The sequence below is a fragment of the Artemia franciscana genome, chromosome 3 (genome assembly GCF_032884065.1).
Source record: "Artemia franciscana chromosome 3, ASM3288406v1, whole genome shotgun sequence".
NCBI classification, from domain to species: Eukaryota; Metazoa; Arthropoda; class Branchiopoda; order Anostraca; family Artemiidae; genus Artemia; species Artemia franciscana.
The window spans coordinates 48262075-48275584 of NC_088865.1; the positions used below are offsets into that span (position 1 = coordinate 48262075).

The 13510-nt window shown below is 38.7% G+C and overlaps 1 protein-coding gene across 2 annotated transcripts in view; it reads left to right on the top strand.

Moving 5' to 3' along the window:
• LOC136025348 (tetraspanin-11-like) overlaps nt 1-13510 on the top strand; it is a 108967-nt gene that overhangs the window by 61517 nt on the left and 33940 nt on the right. For both annotated transcript variants that reach the window (XM_065701278.1, XM_065701280.1), the window contains exon 2: nt 544-652. In XM_065701278.1, the coding sequence (XP_065557350.1) occupies nt 544-652 (109 nt within the window). The remainder of the gene's footprint in view (nt 1-543; nt 653-13510) is intronic.

The window sequence follows — 13510 nt, forward strand, 5'->3', positions numbered from 1 at the left end:
TAGAGTTTTGGTTACTATTGAGCCAGGTCGCTCCTTACTACAGTTCGTTACCACGAACTGTTTGATTTCAGCATTTCATAGATGTTGATCACACTCTCCCTAAAACATAAGGTAAACTCGAACACAAGGAGTAGAGGTGTTAGGAAATGGTGCTCCCCTGATATATAGGACAATTTCTGTTTGTTTTTAATTTTTAGCATCGCTCTTTTCTTTACGAAAACAGTTTTTTTTACTTAATACCCTATTTAAAGTTGAGTATGTGCTCGATGACTACCAACTGTGAACTCGAAAAAGAAATTTGTACCACTTTTTCTTTTCAAATATATCAACATCAATATCAATGATACCAATAATTTTGGTTAATAATATATTTTGAAAGAATTTTATCCTTCTTCAAAGAACAAATTGTCGATGGTACTTGTGGGATCTACTACTACTAGCAACACATTACAATACCAGGCCACCCAAGGCCTTCAAAACGGGCCCTCACTACTCCTATTTCAAATATTTATATGCTGTTTTTGAATTTCGTTTATTTTGCAGGTTTATAAATGTAGCCATGGAAAGTGTTCCAAAAGATCCGAAGGCTTCTGGATGTTGTAGCATCAGCTTTCTAAAATGCATACTTTTCTTTTTCACTATTTTATCCCTGGTAAGTGTGAAGACTATAGTTTATGGTATTGTCCTGCATTTATTTTTATATTTTTTTTTTCATATTTATAACCTTATATTATATTTATTATATCTTAATTTTGTTGACCAGCTTGTGTACTCCCTCCTTCTCTCCTGAATTGGAATCCCATTTAACTTAAGTCAATAACTAGGAGTATTTATATTATTTATATTTTTTATATTTATTACCTTATATCATATTTATTATATATTAATTTTATTGACAAGCTTATGTACTCCCTTCTTATCTCCTGAAGTGGAATCCCATTTAACTTAAGTCAATAACTAGGAGTAATAAGATTGACCACTTTTTCAGAAATGTAAGTGACACAGGGAAAGAGAAGCCAATCAAAAGCAGCATAATAGCGTAACCAGTCATTACATTATGCTGCATTTTTGAGAGCTTTAGATCAAAATAAAATACGATGTTTACATGATTTTATAAACGAAACCCAATGGTCATAACCAGGAGGCAGTTTACCGGTTTTGAACCCTCTCTGAGAAAGAAATTTTTGATGTGCTTCGTACTTTTTGTAACTCCTTCCTCCCCCGAATAAAATACTGGATATGGCCAGGACAGATTCTTTAAAATTTATGAGTGTAAGTTGACTAAGAGTCTGACAGTGTTTTTCCCCTTCGTTTGATAATAAATTTCGTCAAATAAATGGCAATAAATATTATAAATTAAATTCGTAATAAATTTGTCAATAAATATTATTTTAGTCATGAGGTAAGAGAAACATTGAAACTTCGGAACATATGCTCTCTATAAGCAGTCAAATTAAGACCAAGACAGACGTTGCGTGTTTTGACGGTTTTCAGGGAAACTGCCCTACTTGTCCCTCGTCCCTTGGCCCCAATGAAAACTTCATTTGTCTTATGTGTAAAAACGCTATAAGCGCTTTTATCTTAAATCTTTGATATTATAATCATGTCTGGAACACCTAGAAGGCTAATTAGTACTTCTACTAACAACTCTCCGCAGCACCAGGCTGCCTGAGGCCAACACAGCTACGCACGATCCTCCTCCATCCCAATCTATTTAAAGCCTCCCTCTATACACCCTCCCAGGAAGTTCCCATTTTATTTATATATTTCTTTATGACATCCTTCCACCCCAACTGTGGACGACCTGTTCCCGTTTACCCCTAGACGATTGGCCAAAAAGGATAATCTTTGGCAATTTGTCATCCTTCATCCGCAGAACGTGCCCTAGCCATCTCAAACTTTCTCTCACTACAGCCATAGAAAGTGGGATTGAACCAAACTTTTCGTAAAGCCTAATGTTTGAAATACGGTCAGTCAGCCGGGGACACAGAACAATCCGTTGGCAATTTCTCTGGAAAAGATTTAGTAAACCTTCCTCTGCTTTTCCAGCGCCCATACTTCAGAGCCATAATTTGACCACTGTTACCACCATAACTTCCAATGTTCTAATCTTGGTTTGCAGACTTATCTGCCTATTCTTCCAAATTTTTTTAACAGAGAAAAAACACCCTGAGTCTTGGCCATTTTACTTTTAACATTTTACTTTTTGGGATTCCCCTACAGTGCTTCCCGTCCCTTTCCTGGCTCAATTGTTTTCCTACTTCCTCCCTTCTCTTTTCTATTTCTTTTTTGCCCCTTCCTGAATAGAGTCTGTGTTTACTGTTTATTGCCTGATTCTTCTTGCCTAGAAAAAAAAAAAAAAAAAAAGAAAAGAACAAAATACATTATATATACTAAAAATTTAATTTGGTATAGTTCATGATTTTATAATTACTTATATTTTTCTCATATGTAATTACTATTTCTAAATCTGTGCAAGAAATGAGCAATAAAATAACTTTATTTCTATTAAAACGTAAAATTTGTTTTGTAAATAAATGTTTTTTTTCAGAAATTTATTCGAAAAGCGTGCAAATTTTTGGAAAACGCTTGCTGATTCGATAAGCAATCTAATAATGCTTGAACATTCTGAAGAGTGCAAATTAACTGTAGAATTATTAGGAATGCAATATGCATTGTTGGTTTCTCTGTTTTGCAATAGCCAATAACTAATCAAAAATGTTGTACAAAAATGAAAAGAGGAATGAGCTCTTAATTTGTAGAAATGAAAGGTATTTAGTATAATATAATTTCATTGTCTTTGCTTCTTGAAAGGGCTGCCCACTCTTAAAACTATTTGCACCAGGATGAGTGCCACCCATGTCTCAAGTGTGACTAACGTTGTTTCAAGTGTGCCATCACGAAGATGCTTGATTTGACAGAAGTACGCCGCATGTGGTGGAATAACTGGCACTAAGAATGTACACCATATTATGGGGAGTGGGCGGCTTCTCCTTTTTTTCTATGATTATTACTTAGATTATGAAGCATTTACAAATATCGAAAATAATTTCAAATGGATACAATAATGTCAAGTAAATACGTAGTGTCTTGGAGTTCAATATAACAGCTGTCCTAATGTTCCAAATATCATGTCTTAAGAAATTAAGTAAATAAGTATTAAGCGAATCTTCTTAAGCAAATACGTATAATAGACAGCACAATTGCACTACCTAAGTAAAGAGCAATAAGGCTTCAACCTGTTATTTCTTCTTTTCCCCGCGCACCTTCGTCTGGAAGGGGTCATCATGGTGCTTCCGAGAGGTTTCATTCGGTTGGAAATTAAAAGTTCTAATTCCCATTTAAGAGCCAAAAGCAATTGGGATTCAACCAGCTTTCCTCTCACGTCCTGTTTGGCTGCCCTTCCAACAAAGAGATCTAATCAAGTTTACGATGGCCATTTTGTAGTTGAAAGATCCAATAATCATTCCTCATGGGAAGGCTTGACCCCCCTTCCCTTCCCGAGCCCTTGGGATAAGGAAATCATGCAAGCTGTCAAATGTTAACATATAGGTTTTACTATCAGAGGCTGCGTAAGTAAAGACGATGTCGGCACAATGTATTATTTATTTTTTTGGTTTTTCTTTAGACCAGGGCACTTCGTATCAAAAGAGCTGTGTTAAAGATTTAAAAAAGGGCTCATTTATTTAGAAATTGAAGGGGCTAATGCCCTTTTAAATAGTCAAAATGATTGGAGGGCAACTAACCCCCCTCCCAAGCCCACCATTCCCCCAAAACATTCTATCAACATTTTGATATTGCCATTTTGTAACGTATTTGAAAAGTCCGGAAATTATGTATTTGAGGATGGCAACCCCCTATAGCCTTCGGGGCAAGCTGGATGCCCCGAGATTTATATGCCCTGGAGATATATAAGGTTTCTTATAAAAATGTTGCCGTACAAGCTTCAAAAAGGGCTCATTCGATCGGAAATTGAGAGGAATGGTGTCGTTTTTAGCTAAAAATAGCTGTCTGGGGTGTGATTAGAGTAATTAGAGGGCAACTAACTACCCTCCCACGCCCACTATTTCCTAAAACTTCGTACAGGCTTCAAAAAGGGCTCATTCGATCGGAAATTGAGAGGAATAGTGCCGTTTTTAATGGTCGAAAGTGATTAGAGGGCAACTAACTACCAACCCACGCCAACCATTTTCCAAAACTTTCAATCAAAATTTTGAGATAGCCGTTTTGTTCAACTTAGTTAAAAGGCGCAAAATGTCTGTTGGTGAGGATAAAAAAAACGCACAGCCCTCAGGGCAAAGGTTGCAAGTTATGCCTTTGGAGCATATAAGGTTTTTGTAGGAAGCGTTATCGTAGAAACATCAAAAACGGCTTATTCGACTGGAAATTTAGAGGGCTAGTGCCTTCGTTAATAGTTGATAGTGATTGGAGGGTTAATGCCCCCCACCAAACCCTTTATTTCTCCAAACAGTCTTGATCAACATTTTAATATAGCCATTTTGCTGAAAGTAGTTGAAGGGTCTGGAAATTATGTATTGAAGATGATGCCCCCCCCCACCACAGCTTTCAGGACTAAGGTTGTGAGTTATGCCCTTGGGGCATTAAAGGCTTTTTTTATTATCTTAGAAACTTCCAAAATGGCTCATTTGATTGGAAATTGAGAGGACTAGTGCCCTTTTCAATAGTCGAAAGTAATCGGAGGGAGAATCATCCCACCACGCCTATCATTTCCCCAAAGACTTCCGATCAACATTTTGATATAGCCATTTTGTTGAATGTAGTTGGAAGGTCTAGAAATTATGTCTTTGAGGATTACAACGCCTCTCTCCCAGAGACTTCAGGAAAAGGGTTATTAAGTTTTACCCTTGGGGCATATAAAGTTTTTATAGAAAGTGATGTTGTAGAAACATCAAAAATGGCTTAGTCGATTGGAAATTGAGAGGGCTAGTGCCTTCATTAATAGTTTTAAGTGACTGGAGGGCTAGTGCCCCTCCACACCTTTTATTTCCCCAATCGCTCCTGATCAACATTTTGATATAGCCATTTTGCTCAACGTAGTTGAAGGATCTGGAGGTTATGTCTTTGAGGATGGCAACCCGACCCCCCCCCCCTACAGCTTACAGGACTAATGTTGTGAGCTATGCCCTGGGGGAATATAAGGTCTCTTTTTAATGCGTTATCATAGAAACTTCACAAAGGGCTCATTTGATTGGAAATTGAGAGGACTAATGCCATTTTTATTAGTCGAAAGAGATTGGAGAGAAAATGACCCCCGCCCTCCCCTACGCCCGTCATTTCCCCAAACGCTTCCAATCAAAATTTTGAGATAGCTGTTTTCTTCAACATATTTGAAAGGTCCAGAAATTATGTCTTTGAGGATGATAAGTCCTCCCAGCCCTCAAAGCAAGAATTGTAAGTAATGCCCTGAGTGCAAATAAGGTTTTTTATAGAAAGTGTGATCACATAAACTTGGGAGGGGATTCATTGGATTGGTAATCAGAAGCTTTACTTCTCTTTTTAAGAGTTAACTGATCGGAGGAAAGCTACCTCTCCCCCACAAATACGCGTCGTATTGTCCCAAAATGAATCAAATAGAAATTTTTAGATAGGCATTTTATTCAAAATAGTCTAGATATCAGATAACAAGGCTTTTGGAGTTGAAACAAACCCCAGAGCCAAGGTGCTAGGTTTGTAAGATATGCCTAAGGCGTATATAAGTTTTTTGTGGAAGGGATGGTTGTAGAAACTTTAAAGGAGGCTTATTTGATATTAAGAAGGATCTTGTGCTTTAAAGCTCTTATTTTAAATTCCAACCAGATCCTCTGATATTTGGGGGAGTTGGAGGGGGAAACCGGAATTCTTGGGAAACGTGAAAATTGGGTTATCTTTATCTTACGAGTAGGTGATCGGATCTTACTGAAACTTGATATATAGAAGGGGCTAATGCCCTTTTTAATAGTCAAAAGTGATTAGAGGGCAACTAACTCCCCTCCCACGCCCACCATTTCCCAAAACTTCCAATCAAAATTTTTAGATAGCCGTTTTGTTCAACTTAGTTAAAAGGCCCGGAATGTCTGTCGGTGAGGATAAAAAAAACGCACAGCCCTCAGGGCAAAGGTTGTAAGTTATGCCCTGGGGGCACATAAGGCTTTTGTAGGAAGCGTTGTCGTAGAAACATCCAAAACAGCTTATTCGACTGGAAATTTAGAGGGCTAGTGCTTTCATTAATTGTTGATAGTGATTGGAGGGTCAACGCCCCCTCCCCCAACCGCACCCTTCATTTCCCCAAACAGTCTCGATCAACATTTTTATATAGCCATTTTGCTTAAACTAGTTGAAGGGTCTGGAAATTATGTCATTGAGGATGACCCCCCCCCCCCGCCTCACAGCTTTCAGGACTAAGGTTGTGAGTTATGCCCTTGGGGCATTTAAGGCTTTTTTATTATCTTAAAACGCCCAAAATGGCTCATTTGATTGGAAATTGAGAGGACTAGTGCCCTTTTCAATAGTCGAAAGTAATAGGAGGGAGAATCATCCCACCACGCCTGTCATTTCCCCAAAGACTTCCGATCAACATTTTGATATATCCATTTTGTTCAATGTAGTTGGAAGGTCTAGAAATTATGTCTTTGAGGATTAAAACGCCTCTCTCCCAGAGCCCTCAGGAAAAGGGTTATTAAGTTTTTCCCTTGGGGCACATAAAGTTTTTATAGAAAGTGATGTTGTAGAAACATCAAAAATGGCTTATCCAATCGGAAATTGAGAGGGCTAGTGCATTCATTAATAGTTGTAAGTGATTGGAGGGTTAGTGCCCCTCCACACCCTTCATTTCCCCAATCGCTCCTGATCAACATTTTGATATAGCCATTTTGCTCAACGTAGTTGAAGGGTCTGAAAGTTATGTCCTTGAGGATGGCAACCCGACCCCCCCCCCCCACAGCTTTCAGGACTAATGTTGTGAGTTATGCCCTGGGGGAACATAAGGTTTCTTTTCAATGCGTTGTCATAGAAACTTCACAAAGGGCTCATTTGATTGGAAATTGAGAGGACTAATGCCATTTTTATTAGTCGAAAGAGATCGGAGAGCAAATGACCCCCCTCCCACGCCCGTCATTTCCCAAACACTTTCAATTAAAATTTTGAGACAGCCATTTTCTTCAACGTATTTGAAAGGTCTAGAAATTATGTCTTTAAGGATGATAAGTCCTTCCAGCCCTCAAAGCAAGAATTGTAAGTAATGCCCTGAGGGCAAATAAGGTTTTTTATAGAAAGTGTGATCACATAAACTTGGGAGGGGATTCATTGGATTGGTAATCAGAAGCTTTACTTCTCTTTTTAAGAGTTAACTGATCGGAGGAAAGCTACCTCTCCCCCACAAATACGCGTCGTATTGTCCCAAAATGAATCAAATAGAAATTTTTAGATAGGCATTTTATTCAAAATAGTCTAGATATCATATAACAAGGCTTTTGGAGTTGAAACAAACCCCAGAGCCTAGGGGCTAGGTTTGTAAGATATGCCTAAGGCGTATATGAGTTTTTTGTGGAAGGGATGGTTGTAGAAACTTTAAAGGAGGCTTATTTGATATTAAGAAGGATCTTGTGCTTTAAAGCTCTTATTTTAAATTCCAACCAGATCCTCTGACATTTGGGGGAGTTGGAGGGGGAAACCGGAATTCTTGGGAAACGTGAAAATTGGGTTATCTTTATCTTACGAGTAGGTGATCGGATCTTACTGAAACTTGATATATAGAAGGGGCTAATGCCCTTTTTAATAGTCAAAAGTGATTAGAGGGCATCTAACTCCCCTCCCACGCCCACCATTTCCCAAAACTTCCAATCAAAATTTTTAGATAGCCGTTTTGTTCAACTTAGTTAAAAGGCCCGGAATGTCTGTCGGTGAGGATAAAAAAAACGCACAGCCCTCAGGGCAAAGGTTGTAAGTTATGCCCTGGGGGCATATAAGGCTTTTGTAGGAAGCGTTGTCGTAGAAACATCCAAAACAGCTTATTCGACTGGAAATTTAGAGGGCTAGTGTTTTCATTAATTGTTGATAGTGATTGGAGGGTCAACGCCCCCTCCCCCAAACACACCCTTCATTTCCCCAAACAGTTTCGATCAACATTTTAATATAGCCATTTTGCTGAAACTAGTTGAAGGGTCTGGAAATTATGTCATTGAGGATGACCCCCCCCCCCCCCGCCTCACAGCTTTCAGGACTAAGGTTGTGAGTTATGCCCTTGGGGCATTTAAGGCTTTTTTTATTATCTTAAAACGCCCAAAATGGCTCATTTGATTGGAAATTGAGAGGACTAGTGCCCTTTTCAATAGTCGAAAGTAATAGGAGGGAGAATCATCCCACCACGCCTGTCATTTCCCCAAAGACTTCCGATCAACATTTTGATATATCCATTTTGTTCAATGTAGTTGGAAGGTCTAGAAATTATGTCTTTGAGGATTAAAACGCCTCTCTCCCAGAGCCCTCAGGAAAAGGGTTATTAAGTTTTTCCCTTGGGGCATATAAAGTTTTTATAGAAAGTGATGTTGTAGAAACATCAAAAATGGCTTATCCAATCGGAAATTGAGAGGGCTAGTGCCTTCATTAATAGTTGTAAGTGACTGGAGGGTTAGTGCCCCTCCACACCCTTCATTTCCCCAATCGCTCCTGATCAACATTTTGATATAGCCATTTTGCTCAACGTAGTTGAAGGGTCTGAAAGTTATGTCCTTGAGGATTGCAACCCGACCCCCCCCCACAGCTTTCAGGACTAATGTTGTGAGTTATGCCCTGGGGGAACATAAGGTTTCTTTTCAATGCGTTGTCATAGAAACTTCACAAAGGGCTCATTTGATTGGAAATTGAGAGGACTAATGCCATTTTTATTAGTCGAAAGAGATCGGAGAGCAAATGACCCCCCTCCCACGCCCGTCATTTCCCAAACACTTTCAATTAAAATTTTGAGACAGCCATTTTCTTCAACGTATTTGAAAGGTCTAGAAATTATGTCTTTAAGGATGATAAGTCCTTCCAGCCCTCAAAGCAAGAATTGTAAGTAATGCCCTGAGGGCAAATAAGGTTTTTTATAGAAAGTGTGATCACATAAACTTGGGAGGGGATTCATTGGATTGGTAATCAGAAGCTTTACTTCTCTTTTTAAGAGTTAACTGATCGGAGGAAAGCTACCTCTCCCCCACAAATACGCGTCGTATTGTCCCAAAATGAATCAAATAGAAATTTTTAGATAGGCATTTTATTCAAAATAGTCTAGATATCATATAACAAGGCTTTTGGAGTTGAAACAAACCCCAGAGCCTAGGGGCTAGGTTTGTAAGATATGCCTAAGGCGTATATGAGTTTTTTGTGGAAGGGATGGTTGTAGAAACTTTAAAGGAGGCTTATTTGGTTATAAATTGGAAGTTCTAAATCGCTTTTAAGAGTCAAAGTGATGGAGGCCAGCTACCCCCCCTCACCGACTACCCCTTTTCGCCAAACGAGTCCAATTAAAATTGTGAGATTGTACTTTCACACAAAATAGTCCAAGGACTAAATCAATGCCTATAGGGTTGACTCAACCCCCCAGTGCCCTGGAGATAAGGTTGTAGGTCATAGCGTCAGGTCGCATAAGGTTTTTATGGTATGGGTGGGGGCATAAGCTTCAGATGGTGCTCGTTTGATTTGAAACTGAAAGGTATAGTACCCTTTTTAAGAATCAAAAGTGATTTGAGAGCAATCAGCCACCCCACCCCCCGCACACACGATCATTATTCCCCCAAAGAATGAGAATGAGCCCTTCAAAAAGGGCTCATTCGACTGGAAATTGAGAGGACTAATGCCATTTTTTTAGTCGAAAGAGATCGGAGAGCACACACCCCCCACGCCCTTCATTTCCCCAAACGCTTCCAATCAGAATTTTGAGATAGCCATTTTCTTCAACGTATTCGAAGGGTCCGAAAATTATGTATTTTAGTATAATAAGTCCCCCCAGCCCTCAAAGCAAGAATTGTAAGTAATACCCTGAAGGCATATAAGGTTTTTTTATAGAAAGTGTGATCCTATAAACATCGGAGGGGACTCATTGGATTGGTAATCAGAAGCTCTACTGCCCTTTTTAAAAGTTAACTGATCTGAAGAAAGCTATCCCTCCCACACACGCACACACATGTTCTATTGTCCCAAAATCAATCTAATAGAATTTTTAGATAGGTATTTTATTCAAAATATTCTGAATATCATATAACAAGGCTTTCGGGATTGAAACAAACCCAAGAGCCTGGGGGCTAGGCTTGTAAGCTATGCCTAGTGCGTATATAAGGTTTTTGTGGAAAGTCTGGTTGTATATACTTTAAAGGAGGCTCATTTGTTGATAACTTGAAAGTTCTAAATCCCTTTTAACAGTCAATAGTGATGGAGGCCAGTTATTCCCTTCCTCGACTACCCCTCTTGACCAAACGAATCCAATTAAAATTGTGAGATAGAAATTTCACTCAAAATAGTCCAAAGAACTAAACCAATGCCTATAGGGTTGACTTAACCCTCCCAGTGCCCTGGGGATAAGGTTGTTGGTCATGGCCTCGGGTCGCATAAGGTTTTAATGGAATGGGTGGTCGCATAAACTTCAGATAGTGCTCATTTGATTTCAAATTGAAAGGTATAGTGCCCTTTTTAAGAGTCAAAAGTGATTTGAGAGCAACCCAAAGACATCAATCCCCAAGAAGACATCCAAAAGACATCCAAAGACATCCAATAAAAACTTTGAAATAGCAGTTTTGTTCATTGTAGTTGAAGAGCACGTAAATTATGTCTTTGAGAAAGATACCCGTGCCCCCACAGCTCTCAGGGCATGGGTTGTAAGTTACGCCCCAGGTCATATAAGATTTTTCTAGAAATGGGTGGTTGTATATAATTCGGAGGGGACTCTTTGGATTAGTAATCTGAGTTACTAGTGCCCTTTTTAAGAGTCAAAGTGATCGGAAGACAGTTACCCCCCCCCCTCAACATGTCGTGTTTTCCCAAAATGCATTGAATAAAAAATTTTGAGACAGTCATTTTATTCAAAATATTCCATAGGTCATATAAAAAGGCTTTTGGGCTGAAACAAGCTACCAGAGCCCAGAGACGAGGGTTGTGATCTGTGCCGCGGGGTATTAATATTTTTGATGGAAGGCATGGTTGTTTAACTTTAGAAGGCTCATTTGGTTGAAAATTGGAAGTTCTAGTTCCTTTTTAAGCGTCAAATGTGGTGGATGAAATTTAAACCCCCTTCCCCTCCAGGACAACCTTTCTTTTCCCCAAACGCATCTGACTGAAACTATCAGATAGTGATTTTGTTCATAACAGTCCAAATAATATATAATAATGTTTCTAGGGGTGACACAAATCCCAAGTTGTCAGTTTAATATACATATGCTGATATTTATTCCTTTCTCATGTTAATTGTGTTGTGAGAGCAAAACTTTGGTTTTGTCTAATAGGGTCTAACCTATGCGGTTTTTACAGAAAGTGTGGACCTCAGGCTGGATTGATGAATATGACATTACATTTTGGAAAGCTCCGCAGAACTCTTGTCTGGGGCCGAAAAGGATGGTTTTTGCTTGTCCACGAGCCAAAGCCTATGGTGTGCGAAGTGAAGTGGAATTATATAGCCTATGTCAGAGAGGAGTATCTAAAGTTGTGTAGCCAAGCTTTCGTTTCATCAAACCATGTTTCTACTTTCGAGTGGAAAGCTCTGTTCTAGCAGGCAAGCAGGCAGGCACCACTTTCAAATTGAAGATGAACTAAAATCTATAAGTGTTAAATATATGCGGCAGTTACCCGGTCCCGCAGCTAATATATCTTCTTTGAGTGATAAATAGAAAAATTTACAGAAGCAAAAATGTGGCATTTTCCCACGGGTCCGAAAGTGCTGCCATCTATTGTTTCTATCCATTTCTGTTCGTGATTCCAGCTGAGTTTATCATTCGGTTTTTCGGACTTGGGATTGCGGTAGAGAAATGGTATCAGATGTACCTAATAAAATATAAAATTTCTCTCATTGCTAAGGAAATTGGAGCTTATCCTTTGCTCCTTTCTAAGGGGTGAGGTTAGAAAATTAGCCTACGGCAAAAAAAAAATCAAATTTTGAACTAAGACAGATAGAATTTTTTTTTCGACAGCAATCGATAGCTTTTGATGAGCTGTTCAAAGTGTATGACATCAATTTTTTGGTACAAAAATTCCTTCATGAGGTATACCAGTTTGAAAGTTCCAAGGGGTTGACAACTTCAGTAGTAAGGTAGACACTAAAACGAAATATAGGCCGATACAAATTGTGAGACATATAGAGGACTTGTAAGCAACAGTCGGCTCTTAGATAATAATCACCTTCGGCAATGAGGAGTTAGCAACTTCTGCTAGTTGGTGTATCTATTGTTTTTTTCCAGTGTATTTGATGGTAAAACCAATTTGGTTCCACTGGTAAGACATGTAGGGGACTTGTAAGTAATAATCTGCAGTTAGGCTACAGTCAACTTCAGCGATGAGGGGTTTGCAACTATGCTAGTTGGTGTACCCATTTATTTGTTTCGGTGAACTTGATGCCTATCACGGCGGAGGGACTTATAAGTAAGAATCGGTTCACTTTGGGCGAGAAACTGCTGTTAGCTCATAATCATCATCGGTAATGAGGGCTTTGCCACTTTTGCTAGTTGGTATACCTATTATTTGTTTCCGGTGTATTTGATGGTTAAACCAATTTTGTTCCAGTAGTAAGACATGTAGGGGACTTGTAAATAATAATCGGTTTTTGGGCTGCAATCATCTTCAGCGATGAGGGGTTTGCAACTCTTGCTAGCTGGTGTACCCATTTATTTTTTTCCGATGAACTTGTTGTCTATCACGGGAGAGGGACTTGTAAGTAAGAATCTGTTCATTTTGGGCTAGAAGTTTGTGCAAATTGGTGCACATTGTATTCGATCTCTTTAAATCTGACAGAATTAAGTGTTTACGCAACGGGTACAAACGATAACGTAGAACAATGAGGTAGTTCGTAATAATTAGTGTCACCTATGGTATTTTAATCCTGAATAGTTACGGATAGCTTTATAATACCAACTAGATTATATAAGATATTGTTCCAAGTTTTCATCCGTCACAATGTCTACGATTGAAATGGATAAAGTTCAATTGGCTGCAAAGTCAATTTAGTCCCTTCTTTCGATTTTATTTTGTAGTCTTTTTTTTCAACGCTGGTGAATAGCCTTTGGTCATGTGATAACTTATTGCGTTCTTGTTTGAACATACCGTTTTAAAAACTTCGATAGGCTGACAACTTCATCATTTAACCGATGGTGAAGAAACAAGCACAAACGAGAATGTAAAACGATGAGATAGTTTCGTAATAATTAATAGAATGTCATCTATGGTATTTTGATCCTGAAAAGTTAGGGATAGCTTTATAATACCAGCTAGATTATATAAGATATTGTTCCGAGTTTTCATCCGTTACGATGTCTACGATTCAAAAGGAAAAAGT